Below are 21503 nucleotides of genomic sequence, written 5' to 3'. Positions count from 1 at the left end.
TGAAACACAGAAGTAAGAAGCAAGTCAGGCTTTAGCTGAACAAAAATATTTGTTGGTAGGATTCATTCATTGCTGATTTGGATTTTACGTTGAATTTGTTTTACCAGAGAAAAAAATATTATCATCATCCTTGACGCATTTTAAAAATTAGATTACTTGTATTTGTAATTTTGCATACATGTTTCTAATTGCTAAATATCTACATTTTGGAAGAACTGAGATATTGATCCCATTATCCACCATACCAACACACTTTAATGTAGTATGTTCTGTGCATACAATGTCAGGCTTGTGCCACATGAATGATTGTCGTCGTTTTCACACTATCCTCTCACCGTGTGGAAGTTGATCGGCTCTGAGTGGTGGTTGGCTCCTCCACTGTTGTATTTGCAGTTTGTGTGTGTGTGTGTGTGTGTGTGTGTGTGTGTGTGTAGTGGAGGAGTGTTGGGGGTTGGGCTGCAGCTCTGGCAGAGCCCTGGGCGAACTGCAGGATGTTCACCTTGCGGCGGGGCACAGGGCTCATTATCACCGCAGGACCTGGTCACATCAAAGGACCGAGGAAAGGGCAAACATTCTGCTGAAGTGCCACTGTCAGCAGGCCTGCAAGCGCACACGCAAACACATACACAAAAGGCAGACCGCACACACACTCTAACACCCACTAGGCATCACCCCCACAAAGAACATGGCTGCTCTCTGCAGCTCCATTACTTTCCTTGGATCTATCGAGACATGCTAAATGAAAATCCCAACAACACTTAAGTACAATTGTGTCATTTCACAGCACCTGAAGAACAAACGAGACTAAACAATTATCTGGTATATCTGGACACTGCCAATGTGTCAAACTGTATGAAAATCGGAGTCGTGAAGCTGCGTCATACACCTGATCAGCTGTGTGCTTCAAACCAATCTTAACCTTGAGGCCCTGTGTTTGAACTCAGCCGTTAAAACTGACCACAAGCAGAAAATGTTTGGAGCACGCTTTATTTTTCTTCCTGAATCAATCGTCATCGCTCTCCAGCAACTATTTATAGCAGCCCTGCTGCTGCATTAACACACTGCATGATTTATCATTAGAAGCCAGCTCTGGTCTGCTGAGTAGCTACATTCATGCCAGGCAAGCACGGTGGTGCCAACATCCACATTCAACAACAACACTCGGGAGGCCCTGAGAGATGTACACAAATAAAATCGCAGCACAAGCTAACTTTGTGTGGCAAGCACGCTAAAACCTTAGCCTGCGCACAATACCAGCGACGGAGAGAGAAAATGCAGTGCAGAATGGGGAAAAGTGCTGATGAGTTGCCTTATGCAGGAGCTTCATAGATCCGTCGAACAAGAGCGGATTTGCCTGCTACACCTAGATAGTGTTTCCCCCCCTCAGCTTTCGCCCAGGTATTCTGGGCATGAATGGCTGTCAGTTTGGATTTGGGAGCTCAGCGTTGAGGGGGAAAATAGAGTCTGGTGGGGGTCTTTGTGTGTCTCTACCTGTGGAGACGAAAGCTAGAGACAGTACTCTCCTTGCTAAGCCCCAGCTAGCTCCTATGCAACATTGCACATTACATCCACGAGAAGGAAGGGGTAAATATTAGCATTGCAAGCTAACCAGGGAGAGGTGGACGAAGGCAGACGGCGGCAGGCTGCACAGGCGCTGGCGTATTTTTGCGGGGAAGATTTTCAGTGGCACACACTAGGAAAATGTGGATGGGGAGGTGATTTGAATGAGAGCGGCTTCTGCCTGAGCTGTAGAGAGTATTGACCTAGTTTTCCTTCTGTATTTCACTCAGACAGACGCACACCCACAGACACAATGTGTAAGAATAGAAGGAATAAAAATATTGATGGGTTAGTGAGCCTGTGCCGTTGACGACTTAATGGAGCAAAAACCAACATCCACAGAAAAATGCTTGAATTTAGTAATTAGGAAGAAATTCTCTTGATAGGGTTTAGGATGCAGGTTATGTAATGCTATAAAAACTGCAGGTCACTAGAAACCCCACTGCCTCAGGTGTCATGACACCTGTGTCCTGGCCTTGATCTGAACTTTTGACCCTGAAGTCACATGATCAGTGCTCTTTTCACCTCACTGAGCCGCAGTGCTCTAAGCTATACACCTTCTGCATCTTTTTACTTCCAAAATGATTTTTACATATTTAGACAAACACACAGAAAAAGCTGTGTTATTCTTTGAGTTAGATATTATATGTAGGGTTTGGTATTTGTTGTTTTAACACTGGTATCGAGGGAAAAACAAAACGTAACCAGTATGGAAAGATGCAAAACCACCAACTATAATCCAGTGGATGCAGAGACTCAAAAGGGTTTACTCAATGAAACGAATGACGGTAAACCTGCCACTGAAAATGGACACTTTTACACAAAGGTGGACTTTGTTACATTATATCTGGGGGTTTAAACAAGCAGAATGGGTTTAGACTGTATTATAATGACATTTCATTCAAAAGGTCATTGTTGGGGCAACCTCTGTGTGCCCCATATGGCTGAGGCTTCCCGAGTTCGAGTGCGGCCTGTGGCCCTTTGCTGCGTGTCATTCTCCTTTCTCTCTCCTACCTTTCCTGTCTATCTTGAGCTGTCTGTCACTAAAGGGAACATGCCCCAAAAAATAACAATAAAAATGTCATTGTGCAGCTAAACCTGCTCTGCCTCCCCTCTCTGTAAATCTGTTTTTCTATTTGCTTGTATTATTGTATAACAATGTACTTAATTATTTTTATAATTATTATATTTATTTTTTAAAAAGGTTCTATGTCAGGGAATGCTCTCTCATTTCTCTATTATCTATTTAGGAGATTTTCACTGCAATGGGAATAACTGGTTCACCATAACAGTCCAACTTAAGGGTGGCTTACCCTGCTTGCTAACTTAACACAAGTACTAGTTGTCTTGGTTGTATAAGTTTCAGTAACCAACCCTAATTCTATGACTGTTCTGGTCCTGGTTATAATGAGGCAAGGTTCACGCCACAGTGCTAAGACGCCTTCACGGTTGTGGATCACATTGCAAACCTTTCGGTTCATTCACATTATAGACCGTACAACAATACCAGCAGCCCACTGTTTGGGTGTGATTCCACGTTTTAAGGGATTAACTGGTAAAGACTACCAACAACTGCCTTTCAGCCTGGAATTAGTCATTAATCAAACCACACATTTTAGGGTTTCTTTCCAGCCAGGCGCACACGCCCCTGTAAAGATCTGAATGAGAAGCACAAAGCTATTCAAATCTGATCCCCTACGAACAAATGGCTTTTCTCCATCCCTACAGAAGCAGGGAACACTTCAAGAACCTCTCCAAGGATCTGAACGGTCACACGAAAACCCCGCCCCATCAATTAGCTCTGTGGCAGGGTTTTTGTGGGCTTTAATACAAACAAAACAATGACCATGTACAACATGGCAACGGACAACGTCTGCTTATCCCTTGATACCTCTAAAGAAATGGTAATAGTGAATTTCTGGAGCACAAAAGGGGCTCCGTAGGCTCAGGGCATATGGTTACAGCAACATTACAGGGCACACTCGTGCACCTGATGCCACAAATCTGAATGACAAGGTATACAATGAACACTCCATGGTTGTAATTCAGATTGATTTATTCATAGTGAACTGCTCATGTGTTTTAACATAATCTCATTCTTCTACCAAGAAAGCAATATCAGATTGAATGAGCTGTAACATGTCTGTGTTGTGACATTTTTTAATTCTCTGAGCAAAGTTTTATGTGTAGGTGTCATTTTGTAGAATTGAAACAATGAGTTGATCAACTGAAAATTAATTTGCAACTACTTGAATAATTGATTCAGTCATTTTTTGAGCAAATGTATTCAAATGTGAGAATAGAATGTCTTTCTTCTTTATATGTGATCAAAAACTTAATTTTGTTTGTCTTTTTTGGTTGGATAAAACAAGCAATGCAAATATGTCATGTTTAATATTTTAACAGTCAATTCCAGCTACTGTCAAAATAACACCTGTCCCCAAATCTAATCCAAGGAGCAACATGTATTAGAGCATACAAAAACGAAATGCCACAATTTGTGGCTACAATAAATGTATTACTCTAATGTCATTACCGGTAACTTGAAATCTTAACGAACCAAATCAAGCCTTTGTAAAATTCAATTAAATTATTGTTATATCGATATCGTGATATGAGATACTGTCTTAAATTTTGGATAGTAACATTGCAAGTGTTGTGTTTTCCTGGTTTTGAAGGATGCATAACAGTAATTGATGCAATTTTCTGAACTCGGACTGTTTTAGCTTTTCTATCATGTGCCTTTATTCACTTAGTCATTATATCCACATTACTGAATAGTAAAACCTGGTCATAAATAATGACATATTTGATTTTCCCCATATCCAGCCCTATGTAAAAGTTGTGTATGTCAAGCTGTGTATCATGCTCCCACATTTTTGCGATCATGGGAAGTAGGATTTATAAAGAACAGTTTGAGGTACAAATATCCACCACAGTAAGGGTAGGCTATATGCACAAGGACATGGAGCTGTGGAGAAGCAAGAGTTGGATCTGACTCAGACAGTGGTGACGCATGCAGACAGCTTGTTATTAAAAGCAAACCTGCCCTTAAATATGCGTATCTTAATGCCCTAATAAAGTATAAACTGGTGAGTGATATAAAAACTCAGTGCCCATAAAGTTCTCATGAAGAGCGAAAATAGCTATTGAAACCAAACTGATTTTTGTACCAAGCTGTGAACGTGTTTATTTCTGCTGTTAAGTTGGGCATTTTATCATGGGGGTCTATGGTGACTGATTTGCTTTGAGAGCTAGCCTCAAGTGGCCATTCAAGGAACTGCAGTTTTTTCTGCATTTCTGCTTTGACTTAATTTTTCAGCCCATAGGTTTGCTGTTGGTTTCTGACCTTTCATAAGGTGAACCCACTTAAAGGGCCAGGTCTCTACGGTTGAACTTTTCAAATAAAAGTTGAGCACAACCTTTCTACCATATCACTGCTTCAGTATAGAGTGAGTGTGGGTGTTAGCAGTGTGAGAAATGTAAATGCAGATTTGTGCGGGGGCGCAGTGGGCACTTCCATTTCCCCATCTTTCATCTCAAAAGATAGATACAGTGGGGGTGAATTGATTTGATGTTTTGATGCATTGTTTGATGACGGGCAGCTCAAAGTGGAGGATGCCTCTGTGATGTCTCTCCATTGGAGGACATGAAAAGCGTCACCTGGCCCCTGAGCTGAGGGGTTATGGCTGCTAGTGGATTTAAGGGCTCCTGCTGAGCTGGACGGTGGCTCCATTGATGCCACATAATCCATTCAGCGTGACCTTTATATTTTTAGAGTCAGCTCCACTTCCCTGTCAGCTTGCCTTGTTAAAACTATCGCAGACATCAAGGTCCTGATCAACTATGTTCTATTATAACAGGACGGTATATCTAATTTATTCATTGTGTACATCCCGCGAGGAAAATAAGTGCCTTCAATCACCAAGCGAGCAGTTCAATGATCAAAAGAAACATGGAGCACAAGGCGAGCTCATCAGATGAACAAACACATTCTTGCTAGATATCTTTGTGGGTTTCATCATCCTGCATCAAGTGACTGCTGACGAAAAAAACAAAGCCTTGTTCTCATCCCTGTGACATCAGCCCTTACAGGGCGCAGGGGAAGATTCAAAGCCAAGGCAATCATATATTTCCAATTAAACACCAATAATGTCAATTTCTCCTCTGCCCCCTACCCAACCTCCAATTAATTGTCTCTAAAACCTCCAAATGAAAATATCAGAAGCTTAAAAAGTCATACAAATAAATAATCGCATAACGTACGCTAGGTGGTATTAGTCATGAGCATCAAACTCCTACCATGTTCTAGATTTGCCTAAACTAGGAGCAAACATAATTGGGATAAATCTCCTCAGTAAGCCACATAAAAAAGCAGAAGGGTGTAAACTGTTACACTGCTGCGTGTTAAGACACTGAAACAGTTGCACAGATCAGACGAACTGCAGCAGCAGGGAAAGAGCAGCATTCAGCTCTGCTGTTTTCCTCTGTGACTTGGGGCCACTGAGTTTTTCTCCAGCCATAGTAAATTGGGCGCCTGGGGCAGGAGCCTTGGCCAAGCTTGCATTTCGGAGCCGACTGTGGAGGGCATGAGGGATAGAGATATGGCACTGGGGGGGACAGGGCAGTGGATGGTGGGGAGGACTAGAAGCGCAGCGGAGGTGACATTACGCACATGTTTTAACACAAAAGAGACCTGGCTCGTTAGCACACTAACTAGGAAGCTCCATGGCAATCAGCGCTCGTCATTCTTTCTGCTCGCTCTATCCGCCTCGTCATAAATATGGCTACATCTGCAAGTGTAATCACTCCATTGTACTCTGATTTTCTGCTCTGCTGGACAGCAGCATGGCAGCCTGCTTTTCAGCACCTCTCCCTCTCCCCTCGGTTCCCTCAAGTGCCCTCGCCTGTTCCTGGCTACTCCTTTGCTGGTGAGGCCGGTGTGTCTCACAGATTACAGAGCTCCGGTCGCTCAGGTAACAAGAGTCACTAATCTGGCTGGGGTTGAATTACACATAATTGCCTCGGCACCGTGATTGATTTCAGCCCTGGAAAGGAAAAGACGACGGCTCCCCCCCAAAAAACACCCCCCCCACCTCCCTCCCTGCCTCTCTCCAGCGCTCACGAGCGGCAGCCAAGACTCTCCATCTAGTAGGAGGCAGGAGGCTTTGAAGAGATCAAAGCCAAGGCCGGGAGCAGTTGCGCGCCCTGGGAATACGGGAGAGAGGCTTTCTGCTCCTCAGCCCTATTTTCTAGCGTCATGTCGGATTGCAGCTGTATTGCATTTCGCCAGTTTTCTTAATGCTCTTGGTTTTGACTTTGACATCAGTGATCCCCCCTCGGTTTCTTCAAAAACAAGGGGGGAGGAAAAAAAGAAAGTGACTGAGGAAGAAAGAGAGAGAAGGGGGAAGAGAGGGAAGGAAAGAAAAGAGAGGGGGGTAAAGAGATCTACAGACTGATTTTTATTTTCACAACTCCATAATTGGCCAGTTCAAAGGAGAGGAGGGGAGAATGTAGCATTTGTTTTCAATTGTGCAGCCGATATGAAAGGAGCGACAAACTTTTATGGGTTTCCCAAAAATTAAAGACAGGCTTTTTTTTCACAGTCAAAGAACAGCGTGTTTTTTATGGCTGAGACCACACAAAATGAACTGATAGCAAAGCCCTCCTCTTTGTCCTCCCACAGAAAAGCTCAACAGTGTAGCTCTTACACTCATGCACGCATGTTTGTGTGTGTGAAGACACGTTTGGTGTAGTTGGAAATTGTTAAGACGGAAAGAAAGTGGTCCGGTGTTTAGCGCAAAAACACAAAAGGAGGCAGGAAGAAAGCTACATCCATCCATTCATTTAACAGCTCTGCTAATAAAGCCTGGTGGCGAGAAGGCACCCTTTGTACTGTAACTATGCAGGCCCTATACCAACCTCCTACACTGGGGACCATTAATATTTCAGCGCTGTCAGATACACATTGCATGTGAGCCTCTTTAGCACTCACACCCACAGCAGAAAGAAATAATGAGCTTCTGAAAAATATGAAACAGCAAAGAGAAAAGGAGGGAGGGAAAGAGCGCGCCAGAGACTGACCAACTTCATACAAAACAGAGCAGCTATTGATCACAGCTCTATTTCTTAGCTGGACAAAGTGAGGGCTGTTTGAGTTCCTCTGAAGTCTGAACACAGCCGGCAGGATTTGCACCCATGTTTCACTCCTGTGGTCCTATTGTTCCCCTTGCTGCAGTTTACTAGCTGGAACACTGCTCGCCTCTATATAGACCTACAAGGTGTCAGGACGAAGTCAATAAAGCCATTCATGTTTTTACTCATCGCTGAGGCTCTGAGATCAGCTTTGAGGGACCATGTCAAGCTTCAATCACAGCTTTAAGGCTGACCCAGGCCAATCAAGCTTGTGCTGTAAACGTATATAACAAACCACTAAAAATAGTTCTGAAGCCCACATAACATCTTTGCCGAGAGAAAACCACTTTACCCAGTGTCCCATTTAACCAACACAGTCATAACATCACCAACAGTTACGTCACTTGCGCAACAAATTGACAAAAACACTCTTAACACCGCCCTCTAGTATCCATTTCTGATCCACCCTTACAGGAAGTCCACACCCAGGCCATTCAAACAGAACTGGGAATGAGGGACAACCTTGGCGAGGCCCTCCACTGACCCCAGGAGATCAGCGGCAGGCTGCTGGTGAAGAGTGAAGTCCCCTGAGCAGGTGTTGTGGGGCTTGTGCGGCGGCCCGTCCGCAGAAGCCTGACTGGCTGGCTCCAGGCTGCACCGCTTGATTGGTTAAGCTTCATCCAATTCAGTAAGAGGACGGGGAGCGAAGAAAAGTGTCATCATCTATGAGTGCTTCACTTTGAGCCGTAACACATGCCCAAAATAAACATCGACTGGGGTTAAGTGTGCGCCTGCATGTCACGCTCCCAACCATGACACACCCGATTGCTTTTCTCGCACACACATATAGAAACACACATTTTCAACACTTAATGATTTTAATTTACGTCTTTCATCTGCATCACTTATTTTAAAAATGGCAAAAAACAGGCAATACATTGCCTTACAATTGGCATGTGCATTTTGATGTGTTGGAATAACACAGATAATAACACAAGTAAAAACACAGCTTTGTGTTTTTTTTTTATCAAATCAAGGTCCAGTGTGTTGGATGTAAGGGGATATACCATCAGAAATGGAATACAAAATGGTATGTTTTCTTTGGTGTATAACCACTAGAAATTAAGAATTGTTCTAGTAACCTTAAAAAGAGCTGCTTATATCTACAAAAGGAGCTGTTCCTTGTCTACAGAGTCTGCCATGTTTCTACAGTAGCCCAGAATGGACAAATCCAACACTGTCTCTAAATAAAGCCATTTGCATTTCTGTGATGTCCACTGTAGTTTGCAGCCCTGTGGCAACAAGCTAAGCAGCATAGCAAAAACACTGATTTTTCACACTACATTGTTTTATTCAGTGTTTTTACCAATTTGAAACATCGAGTCAGTTGGTTCTAAAGAGGAAGAGAGCTCCACGGATAATTCAGCGCCTAGTAAAAACCTCCTGAATATCTGGATCTTACGTAGTCAGAGAAAAAAGGTGAGCGCACATTCAGAAGTGCTCGACCAGTGGCTCATCTATGACAAAACAAACAGCGTCGTAGAAACACCGATTTGTAACTTGAAACCGTTTTATTCAATGTTTTCACTGGTTAAAGTCGCTTATTTCTGAAAGGAAGAGACCTCTGCGAATAATTTGGCTTCCAGTAAAAACTACCCGAACAATGAACACTGAAGGAATTTTAAGAGAGAGTTTAACGCTTGGCACATGGAAAAAGTTTCATTTGGTTGCAATCCTCAAAGCCAGATGCCATTAATTCCTACACATTGCTCCTTTAAGAGTATAAACATATTTTAAAAAAACTATTTATTTTTTCACTAACCTCAATCAGCATGCCCTCACACAACAAAAAAATTAATCAACCAGAAACTTTACCCATGATCATCTTACTTTTGGTTCCCATCTTAAACAACAATACATATCTCTTGGTCCTGGAAGACAATCACTCTGCTGAGCTCGATTTAACCAGATGAAACACACTGATAAGGTGATTGCAACCACATGGCGTCATTAGCACCGTGCATATGGAGTAAATGTGTCAACCAGCATCACCATACAGCGGAGGACGAGAAGAAACCTTGGCGTTAATGGTTCTGTTTATAAAACACCGCGACCCGGCAGCACTACAAAGAGCCTGAGACGCCAAGTGTTTCTTCTGTGTGAGGTCCCTGCTGCTGTCCTTCATTTGTACACACACGTTTCGCCGTTTGTTAGAGCTGCACAGCAGATGACATCGACGTCAGCGTAACTCTTTGATATGTACTGATTTGGTATATACAGGCAACTATGCTTCTGTCTCTTTACAGTTGCTATTATTTTTAGACTGATGACAGTATTGCACTAAATACTACTTATAGAAAAATGAGCTCATAGTTGGATGATCATATGGAGTCCAGCTCCTTACAGGCAAAATGCTGCATTCAGCTCAGGTAAACTTCACACGGTATGTTCACCCTATAGTGAGACTTAAAAAAAAACTACACAAGGTGCCATAAGCTGCCATCTAGAACATTATGTGTGGACATGGAAGGCTGCTGGTAAATGTAGTGTTCTCTTTAACAGGGATCTTCCACGGTAGTGCTGGGGGCATGAGCTCAGGACACACATGGCACTGAGGGACACCAGAGCGGTCCTACCAAATCCCGTTAGGTAAGCCTGGGTTAGTGATTCCACGCTGCGAGACACTGGCTAGCAGATCCGTCACGTTCCCACTACATCAAAGGAAAGTACAGCGCTGCACCCCCTCCACACCCCCTCTTTCTCGCCATGAGGATCTGCAATTGAGGGTCCAAAGGGAAAAAAGAGTGCACGGGCAAAAGGAGAGAGGGAGCTCTCTTAACTCCCCCCACCACGGCAGAAAAACTCAGCTTAAAAAAAAAAATAAAAAAAATCAGCGATTCAATCCGCTCCTCTCCTCAAGCTGTTGCTCAAGACCATGAGACTGTTCCAACACAGCTGGAGATCACCAACATATCTTCACAGTCAGGTGAAAAACTCTCTCTGCAATATCAACATTTCAGAACCAGGAGCACGCAGTTTTGTCTTTATCTTGTCAACCTTGCATTTATGAGTTCATTCAAACGGTTTCAGAAGCATGTCATGAGCTCAGGAGGTTTTAGGGTTTTGTTTAACCCACAGGGTAGCACATTAACTCTTTGAAACCTGGATTGATATCACTTTACTTGTGCTACATTCAGACACCTTCACAAGTATTTAAACCTTCAAAATCTTATAAAAGAACTGTTCTGCAAATTGCAAGAAATTAGTAGATTAGAACAATTATTTTTAAAGAAATTTGGGGAAAATGTCCAAAAAAACAAATTCATAATTATATATTTAAAAACATTTTACAGAATTATTATTATTTTTAAACAGTTTATTTTTTCCCAGTTTATTTCCTTAGGTTTTTGTTTTTTGTCTGTTCCTTTTATTTGTCTTTGTTTGCTATTTTTCATGTACTTTTTAAAATATTTTTTTACTAGTTTTTGGGTCATTTCTTCCTTATCTGCTCATTGCCTTTTTACCTATGTTTTTAAAAGACATCAAGCCAATTTGCTCAGGTTCTAAAGGGTTAAACAAGAATTATGGTGTATTTTTAACAAAGGGGGGCAACAGCAACATAATCTGAGAATAGATTTCAGGTCATTTAAAAATATGTACTGTCCATCACTTACATGTTGATCTTTATTTAGAAGTTGCCGTTTTCAAATCCTCACTTGAGTCTAAAACGCTGAAGGACCACTTATTTAAAAGATAAGACAAAAAATGCCTCAAAGCAGTGAACTTCTCTTCTTCCACACATCAAACCTGGAGTGATGACATCCTAAATACTTTGAAGATTTATACTTGGCAACCATTCTCATCAGTACCATTGTGTAGTGCTATGATAATTCTGACCAAAATCATAAAAGCATCTTTCATTTGTCAACATAAAGACACAGAGGCCAGATAGAAAACAACCCTTCCCTGTCATCATAGTCTTTAGTGTTTTTACAAACCAAAAGTTACAACAAACAGAATCAATAAATGTACGCCAGTCTCTTCATATTATCTGATACATCTCAAAATGCCATGATCGAGGCGGCAGACAAATTAATCAGTGTGCCTAATAATCTGATTATTGTTTAATTGTTTTACAATAACTTAAACATTATTTAAATAAGAAAACCAGTTTCATTAATCAGGCTAAATAACCAAAACCTAACACATAGCTAGATATATTCAGGAGAATTAGATTTTTTGAAGACAAATATATTGACTTGGACGCGGTCAATGTATTGCAGTATACCAGGGCCATTAGAAATCCTGAAGGTATTATTTCTAATACGATCAAAAATACAATCCTATTTTCATTAAATTGATACATATATGCTGTATTGTGGCGATGTATTGCAGTGCACAGCATGCACCACTAGAGGTCAGTTTCCACTGGTGGAACAGGAATAGTCGTGGGATAACGTCACAGGACTTGTAAAAAAGGAAAATGCCTCTGCCCCTGTTTGTAAGTCACATATTACCTTATTATAAGATGACTTCATCCTGTGACAAAAGCAGTTTATTAGCCAAGTGATTTTATTCAACAAATCATATCCGTTCAGCCCACTGGAGGTCCTCCAGCAAGAAGGACACCTATTTCCCATCTATTCATTATTCTGTAAACTAGAATTATTTAAACCCAGCAAAACTTTAAGTAGGCTAATTTCCTATAATAAAAAGGGGGCATCCTAGGCTAGAATATGACATACATGCTACAATGACTTCTATACCAACTTAAATTCAACTTAAATACAGTCATATACCAAATACCCCGATAAAATGTCACAAGGATATGAAGGTATGAAAAAAACAGATGCTCCCTGAGCTAATATTAACATATGTGTGGCAGTGAGGTGAGATGATAGAAAAGATCACAAATAATAAAATGACTAAACCTCCAATTTGACTATAACTGGGATAAATAATGTAATATATATAATATACCAGCCGACTTCCTGATTTGACCTTATTAAAACAAGACGTTACTTGGGCACCAGTCCCAAGCATCATCTATAAACAAACACAATGCCCTTTTTTTGCTACTTCCAAGAGGATTACACTCACATGATGATGAACTCTCCACTCACTTCACTTTTTTGCTCAGGATACCCTGCAGACTCCACATCCTAAAACAGCTATAGGTTTACGTAAACATGAGGGTATTCATAACACGGCGCCAAAACTCTGAAGTGGTCAACATGTATATGCAACTGAACACCATTAGGCATCTTGACACCAAAATCTCAGCTCTTGTGGTGGAGGCGACCTCTCAAGCTCGAAGCCCTAAAATCTGCTGACAATCAGCTACTCCCAACAGCTCCATCATGACTGGACGGCATGTGCAGGAATGTCATGGTCAATGGAAATCAATCTAAACTACTGGGATTGGGGGGCGGCAGTGGGGCTGGGGATGGAAGAGAATGAAAGGGAGAATGTGCCTTTGATCTCGGTGAAAACCGATCCCAGGCCTGCAGATACTGTGGCTGCGGTGGCCGGCAGCAGAGGCAGCAAGCTGACATTAGTGAGAAAGCCAGAGGACTCATGTTCCGTGATCCTTCCACCAAGCCTTGGCTCTTTTTATTGGATAAGTGAGAGAAACGTATATAAAATGACTACCGTTTTATTGAAGACAGGGTGAGGGGGAAAATTGGGTGAAAAAAAAAAAAAAGCAGCCATGGTAAATGAAATGAAAGCGGGGCTTTAAAAGTTTTGGCAGCGAGTACGCTGCCTAACTGCCTGGCCTAATTCATCTGCAGTGAGGGGTAATTTCCTCTCATACAGTCAGCTGGTCTCCATACAGACCCTCTACGAATTTTTCAGGGCGTGAGATGCAGTAATCGATAAAATTGACCAGAAAACAAGCCATAAAAAAAGAATTTGGAAAGCATCATTCTCCACATTTCATAAACCACTCTATTTGTAATCTGGAGAGGGCAAATCATGAGGTAATCACGTTTTCTCCACAATGTCACATACTTTCACCCTCTGCAACTTTGGCAGAGGGGAAGCAATGCAATTTTAACATCATCCCGTGATAGAGTTGCGTGTGAATGAAGTTCCTTTACACACAGCATGTGGCATCTGCCCCCGACAATCACATCTGCCTCTGAAAGACGATTCTTATAATAACGCAGAGCTCACATTTCACAACTTTACCCTGATGAAACTAACGTGTATGCACTGCAAAAGCACAAACAACCCAGGGCTTGTGTGAGTGTTTCCTGTATGGAGACACCAAACCATAGCCAGACTAAGGCTGGTTTGTCTCCCCAAGTGTGATACAGAGACGTGGACAAAACAGGATTAGAGTGGACAGCTGCTGGTGTGCCCTGTGCTTTATGTCTGTCTTGAGAGGAGAAATTTGCAAACGGGACAGACACAGGAAGCCGCCAGTGAGAGACCTGCAGCTGGCCTGAAATTAATACCATTACAGGGACGAAATCTGCAACGGCACACGCCACCCCCGGACGGTACTATAACCTCCTCTGCAGGGCAGCCTCGGAGATGTGACGTTGCCTTTAGGCCTCCTCAGTCATGCTGGGCTAATTAGAGGGCTTACTTGGGTCATGCAGACATGTATCACTTAAGATTTTAACAAGATGAGAAATACTGTATCTCTCATGTTAATCTTCTGGGACAGCAGGCATTTGATTTCCAGGGGTCACATCACATATGTTATTGGTGTCAACAATGATGGTACATAAGAGTCAATATTTTATAAAGATACAGAACAACAACACAAACCTTCTGAACATCAGAGGGGAATATTTTTTTGGTTTATTTCATAGATGTATTAAATTTTTAAGTCGAGAAATGTGATCTTACCTGAAATGCTGTCTTTTATTTTTTTTTAAATCCATTAATTTTAATCCACATTTCATAATTTCAGGTCAAAGGTGATGTAACTTCATAATTTCTGAGTTTTACAGGAATGGTTTTCTCATTAAAACTTGATCTTCCAAACGAAATATGTTACTGAATTTAAAGCACCTGATGTATTAAAATTAAAAGTTTATTTAATAATATATTATGCTGAGTGCATTTTGACCCAAGAGCTTAAAAACATTCTACTTTTATCTAAAAGGGAGGCCATGAAAACAGTCCTATATTGGCTGTTAATCTTTTTTAATATAATGTTGGACTGCAACTAAGGACTATATCTTTGTCAGTGTAACCTGATTAATAAATTAATTGTTTGGTCTCTCAAATTTTCAAAAAATTAACAAGGACATGTAAGAAGTTACAACACGCATCTCAAAATTGTTATTGTCTAACCAACAGTCCAAACCACAGTATTGATAAGTCATCAACATTGAATTAGTTAACAAATATTTGATTAATCGGTTTGAGAAAGTTTAAGGACCAAAAAGTAGAGATTCTCTGATTCCAGCTTCTTAAATGCAAATATGTTCTGGTTTCTTTACTCTTCTATGACTAACTGAATTTCTTAGGTTTAAGTGTGGATAAAACAAACCATTTGAGTGCATCATCTTGGGCTTAAGGAAACACTGATCGACATTTTTCAGCATTTTCTGACATTTTATGGGCCAAATAACTAATCAATAAATCGAGAAAATAATCAACAAATTTATCACAATGAAAATAATGGTTAGTTGCAGCCCTAGTCAAAACTATTAAGTATTCAAACTACAATGACTGAAAAATAGTGAATTATAGGCAAATGTTCACATAACAAGATTGAGGTTTTTTTACTTTTTGACCAATCGTCTGGCTACTGAATGCTGCTAATTTTAGTTATTTGTTGTAAACTGGCTGATTGTTTTAAGTATGTTTTTGTTTGTGAAAATCTTTATGCGTCTTTTTTGTAACTTTTTGCTACTTTTTTTTTAATCAGTTCTTTTAATGCGAAATTCATGATGCTGTCTTGGCCACGACTCCACTGAAAAAGAGATTTTGAATCTCAGTGGAACTATTTCAGGTTTAAAAAAAAAAGAAGTATAAATAAAATTAAAAATAAATCAAATAAAAGAAGTCTGAAATCAAAAATTGCTCCTGTTTTCTAAAATAAAAATTTTAAAAATCGCCTATCAAAATTAAGCCAGGAAGCGATGCACATTTTACAATACCTTATAATTTCTTAAACACTTATTTAAGTGCTATAACTCTTTAATTGAATTTCTTTCCTTTTTTTTTCCTTCATAAGCATGGCAAACAACTGATCATGAGTAGGATGTTGTAAAAGTGAGACAGCGTAGCAGAGTCTGTAAACAGATAACGCAACAGGTTGCCCACCTTCTTCTTTCTCAGACTGCATGCTCTATGTCACATTATCAGAATATTTGGCGCTATTATGACACAGTTTACAAACAACTTTTATCACCTCACTTCAGGTCGTGTTTTAAACTGTGAAACCTGACACAGAGCCTAAACCTCAATTTAATCCAAGCAGGTGCAACATGAAGTTAACTCTCTACAGGTCTATCATTATCCTCCATGTTTGTTTTAGATCTCACAAGCGTGTGTTCATAACAAACCAACACTCTCAGCATCGTTTTAACAACTTCTAGCTGCATAAAAAAACATAAACCTTGCACTTAACCAAACAAAGATATACCAAATACACTTGACAAAACAACATTGATTTAAGAGTCGGTTTTCTCACCCCTTATTAAAATAGTCAGCGATATACTGTCACTAAAAATTAAGAAAAGCTCACACCTTTGTGCTCATTATGATTTTTGAACAGCTTTACTTAAGGAGATGCTGATTTTTATTTTGTCGACCTCAAGCAAAAAGTTTTTACATCAAGCATTTCACATCATGACATCATATGAGCTGCGTTAACAAACTGAGTTGGTACTGACCGTTCTGGGCATGGGCGGCGAGAGGGAGCCATTGTTCATGTAGGAGTCGTTCATGTTGTTCATCATGATGTAGCCTGGGTAGCCCGGGTACGGATGGCCTTTACTGTACAGGTCCTGGAGTTTTCCTGATTTAAAAAAAAAAATGTAAAAAGTTACAATTTGCTGTGTGTTTGCAAAAGGCTCACGTATGGCTTTTTTCAATTTTCTTTTTTTTTAATTTATCATCATCAAAACTCTTCGGCTTTCACTGGAGCTTTAAACACAAACAGATCTTACAAATGTTCTTAATGTGTTTCAGTCAATAAATCAGGCCAGTAATAATGACAAAGCTGTGCACAAAGTTTGCTGGCCCATTTTAATGCTGTAATGATATCACTGTCGATCGCTTTAACCCGTGCCCCATTTCGCCTCGGCCTTTTGTTTGTGCCCTTTCTTCCCGTCTAGGAGAGGAGGGTCGAATTATACAAGGGAACAATGGAGCCCCTCTGTGCCAATTAGCACCAATTAGAAGAACATACAGACTGTGTCAAAACAGGAGACGCCCCAACTGTTCCTCTATGCCTTTGACCTCAGAGAGGGGGAGAGCTTTATACAAGAGGCCTCAATGCAGCGCCACTCACCACTCAAATGAGCGCTGCGTAATAAGGCCGGGGGGCTGGGAGTGTTAGTGGTACATAGCCTGATGGTAACATGGATCTTGTTGTGAAGAAAGCCAGTGTTTGGTTTGAGGGTATCCTATTCAGGATTGAAAGAGGGGAACAAAGAAGAGGCACACTCTTCCTCAAAGCCCTAATGATGACCTGCAGCGGCGGGGTCAGACTACAATACCCAAAGAGCAAAGAGCCCCGAGCGGCAGCAACATGTTGCAGCCGCAGAGCTGATGGGGAAACAGTTTATTGGGGTAAAAAAAAACAAAAGACATTCTGGATTATCTTTACTTGTAGGCTTGTGCCACATGTGCCATACTGATCATTCGTAAAATTTAGTGCAACTCTGTTTTTGCACGCACCCCCATCTTTGAGGTAGGTAACAGGTAGCTGGGTCCATGGTGGTGTAGCATGTCCTGACTAGACTTGAATCTGAGATTATCTGTCTGAGAGCAGCAGAAGACAGGGGCTCTGATAAGAAAATGACCACCAGTGCACAAGTGTGACTGATCTCTTCTGTGTGTGTGTGTGTGTGTGTGTGTGTGTGGTGTGGGGGGGGGCACACTGGCTGTCCTATAAAGCATGCTGAATTAACAAGCTCTTGCTCAAAGCAGTGTCACTTACCATCATCCGGATGGTCTCTGTGTTTTTCGTGATATGAATCTTGCGGTATTTGGGACTGTCTAGCTGCCTGGAAAAAAAAAGAAATAAAAAAGAAAGAATAAAAAAATTGAAATGATGGTGAATCAATTAGCAGGGCCTTCAAAAGCAGTTACACACACAAACATGCTGATACGGTCAAACACCCACAAAACCCTGCTGGGACATATGCCGCCCCTTTTGCTTGTCACCAAAGCAGAGCAAGCTTGCTTGCACACACACACACACACACACACACACACACACATTTCTATCTATAGAGAGGTGATGGAGCAGCCTGCATCAAAGCTTCAAAAGAACCACTTAATTAAGCTTCATGTCCTTAAGGAGCTTACAAATTAACTTGTTTTCAATACTATAGGTCCACTCTCAATTTCATCTCTGTTTAAGGCTTCTTCTAAATTCAAATGAATGGAGCGTATTTGTGTTACAAATTAAAACGTCTGTGCAAAGTGAAATAAAATCATCCCATGATGAGAAGGGAAAAATGGTGGAGACAGTTTTTGCCTCACAAAGAAAAATGAACTGCTTTCCGCACATCCATTTCCTTTCTGTTTCCAAATCTGAATTGGTAAGAGGACCTCTTTTTGGAGTTCAGACCCCTCAGGATGGCTTCAAGCTGAGTGAGGGGAACTTCACTGGATTCCTAATTAACATTCAGCCTCTGTCTCGTGCGTCTCCAGGATATTCGGTGGTGGATGTGTACAGTCTCGTTCAGGATGTGGCGAAAATTTCATTAACACTGCGGTTAATGACAAAAACAGCCGAGTAACTTTGTGATGGGGGGAAGCTGCAGCCTGCATCCTGAGGTTGGTGCACGGGTACACGGATGCAGGAAAAAATACATTTTGACTGTGCTGTTTCATGACTACTCCCTGTCTTTATGTATGATCATAAAACAACAACTTGCAAGTACGGAATATAACGCGAGAGTAATAATCATAGAAACTTTAGAAATCCATAATTCATAATTCTTCCATTGAGATTATTTATACATTTACATACATGGTACATTTATTCTGATTTACCTCTCCTTTAAACATGATTAGTAAGGGCTAGTAAAACCAAATGCAGCTGTAAATGTGTTTAATATTTTCTAAACACAAAAGCATTAAAAATAATTTTTGGGCACCATTAGTTGAACAAAAAATGAAATATGAGAAACAACCGGATGAAAAAATAATTGTTGTCTTTTTGTTAATTTAAAAGTTTTGACATTCAAAATAAATTAATCACACTATTTGTCAATACATTTTAGAACACGTGTGCTAAACAGATACATGTGCTGGTGTTTACAGCTGCTGAAGGTTAAGTGTACGCCTGCAAACACAGCTATTAGCCTACTTATCACAGCAAGCACACAAGGCCCAATTCTAACATCTAAAAATATTCTGTGTTTATTTTCCCCAAATGTCATGACAAATTAATGAACTATAGCTGCCGCAGACAAGTTTAAATGTCAATTTAGGCCTGTAATGTCTTCAAAAATAAAACGATTTGGTGCTGAATATGTAACATATAGAGGAGGTTTCTGGAGGTGAAGCTGGTGCACCTGAGTCTGCAGACTGCGGTGGCATCATTAAAGCCATTATTTTTTAAAATATAATATAAAATACAAAGTGCAAAAGAAGCTATAAATGCACCTGAACTCAGCACTGTACATTTTATGATAAAAATGCTTCACATGCACTATAGAACGGATGGGCTCTGCAGGAGAAAATTATTTAAGGCCTATATTGTCAATTTGCTCTTTGAAGCACCCCTTTTATTCTGTGCTGCCAGATGATTCAGACAAACCCAGAGTCATTAGAAAAAAATGCCAAAAGCTTAAATGAAAACCAGGTGCTTTAAGAATTAAAAGGATAAAAACAAGTTTGTTCCCAGGCTTGATGCAGGCTGTGATGGAGTTCAGAGTTGATACCCACCTTCTTCCTCATCATTCACTACATCGGTCTACACACAGTTACTCACATCGTGGCTGTTGCTGTTGGGGCTGCTCTCTGACTCGTTGACCAGAGATGACTTGATGTCTGCCAGGTCTCCCTCTTCCTCCGAGTGGCTGAGCTCGGCGAAGATCTGCTCCTTATGCGGGTCTCCTTCGTCTTTGAACGGGATCATTTCGTCTGTGGCGCACAGCTCCGGGTCTCCGCCGCCGCCTGATAACTGTGGCATTTTTTTTTTTATTTTGTTTGTTGTTTCACCAAGAAATTGGGAAGCCGACACACACACGCCAGCAGTGTCCGAAACTACAGGAGGGGGAAAACTCCCACTAAAATCCCCCCGAAACCGAGTGAACGTCCCCCTCTTTAACCGGAGCGTCGACCGGGAGTCACTCGGAGAGGAAGCGGCGTGCAAACACGCTGCCGGTGTGTTTTTAGTGAAGCAACAGGAGGAGTGTGGCTGCTTTCGGCGTCCTTTTTTTCACCACGAGTGCTTAAAACTAAAAAAGAGCCGAAAAACTTAAAGTCTCAGATTGAGAGTCCGGTGCACGCCTCAATGTCATGAGGGAAAAAATAAAAAAAGGAAGACAAACCACGAGTTAAAATCTCATCACTATTTTTTCACTCAATACACACACACACGAAATGACGACGGATACGGTCCAGTAAAAAAATGACTTAAAAAGTGCATTTAAAAAAAAGTGAGTTTATTTCCTCGGTGGTCCAGTGAAGAAGCTCCTTGAAAGTGTGGAGTGAGAAAAAAGTAGGCTAAAAAAAACCAAAACACCGTGTGGAGGTGAAAAGGTAACTGAGGGATGTGCAGTTTTAACACTTAGCGAGGACAACAAGCGACGCTGCTTTCATGCTTCAAATACATCCTCAACGCAGGAGGGATAAAAGCAAAAAAGTCATAAAACAATCAGAAAAAGACTGGAAAAAAACATCGACTTCCCACTGCTCCCGCACTGCTTCCACAGTGTAATGTAACCAGTGTGTGTATGTGTGTGTTAGTAATGTAGCCGTGCGCCCTCCTCCTCCTCCTCTTTCTCTCTCTTCAGTCATTGGGAGGAAGGAGAGATGAAAGGGAAGCCGAGGCTCTGATTGACACCGCACCGATTGACACTCCTCCTGAGAGAGAGATTTATACACAGAGAACAACAAATGGGCAGACAGGAGAAGAGAAAGAAGAGAAGGAAGCGGCGAGGCACGCGCTGTGTGTGATGAGTTAAAACAACCAGGACAAATAAAAATAATTGAAAATAGAAAACAGGTCGAGTTTAACCTAGTTTGGGTGGAATTTAATCTAAACGCAAGAATTGGCAATACTGTTATTTTTGTAGAAATGCAATTAGAAGAAAAAACACACATTAAGGGCTGGTTCCATGTGTAAAAAGCATGTGGCTACACATTTCCATCAACATATAAATTTGTTGTATGGATTTATTTTTGTATTTAGGCTATTTGGCAACATCTGGGAAAAACAGGGGTGTGTGTCTGTTTTTTTTTTGTTTGTTTATTTTTACGTCTCTTTAAATTGCTTTGTATTAGCAATATCAAGAGCATGTTTGTGGTTTCCCAGTGCTGTTGATGTTTTATGACAATATGTTCAAATATGAAATGTATACTATTTTTATTTAATAAAATAATATTATAGCCTATTAATTTTGTTGGCCTCAGAGGCAAGATAACAAAATGTGATT

At 40.9% G+C, this 21503-nt stretch overlaps 1 protein-coding gene across 6 annotated transcripts in view; it reads right to left on the bottom strand.

Moving 5' to 3' along the window:
- The window catches only part of lef1 (lymphoid enhancer-binding factor 1), a 52146-nt gene extending 31224 nt beyond the window's left edge, over nt 1-20922 (bottom strand). For 2 of the 6 annotated variants that reach the window (XM_088075944.1, XM_088075945.1), the window contains exons 1-3: nt 19835-20922; nt 17828-17894; nt 16557-16681 (exon numbers count right to left, since the gene is read on the bottom strand). In XM_088075944.1, the coding sequence (XP_087932070.1) occupies nt 16557-16681; nt 17828-17894; nt 19835-20035 (393 nt within the window). In that variant the 5' untranslated portion in view covers nt 20036-20922. The remainder of the gene's footprint in view (nt 1-16556; nt 16682-17827; nt 17895-19834) is intronic. The other 4 variants (XM_088075943.1, XM_088075947.1, XM_088075946.1 and 1 more) reach the window with 3 other exon arrangements.
- Between the last annotated feature and the right edge of the window lie 581 nt (nt 20923-21503).

Source organism: Plectropomus leopardus, chromosome 3 (genome assembly GCF_026936395.1).
Source record: "Plectropomus leopardus strain MGB_pleo_1.0 chromosome 3, ASM2693639v1, whole genome shotgun sequence".
Lineage (NCBI taxonomy): Eukaryota > Metazoa > Chordata > Actinopteri > Perciformes > Serranidae > Plectropomus > Plectropomus leopardus.
Note: the sequence above shows the minus strand (reverse complement) of the source record. Positions and strands in the feature narration are given on the sequence as shown.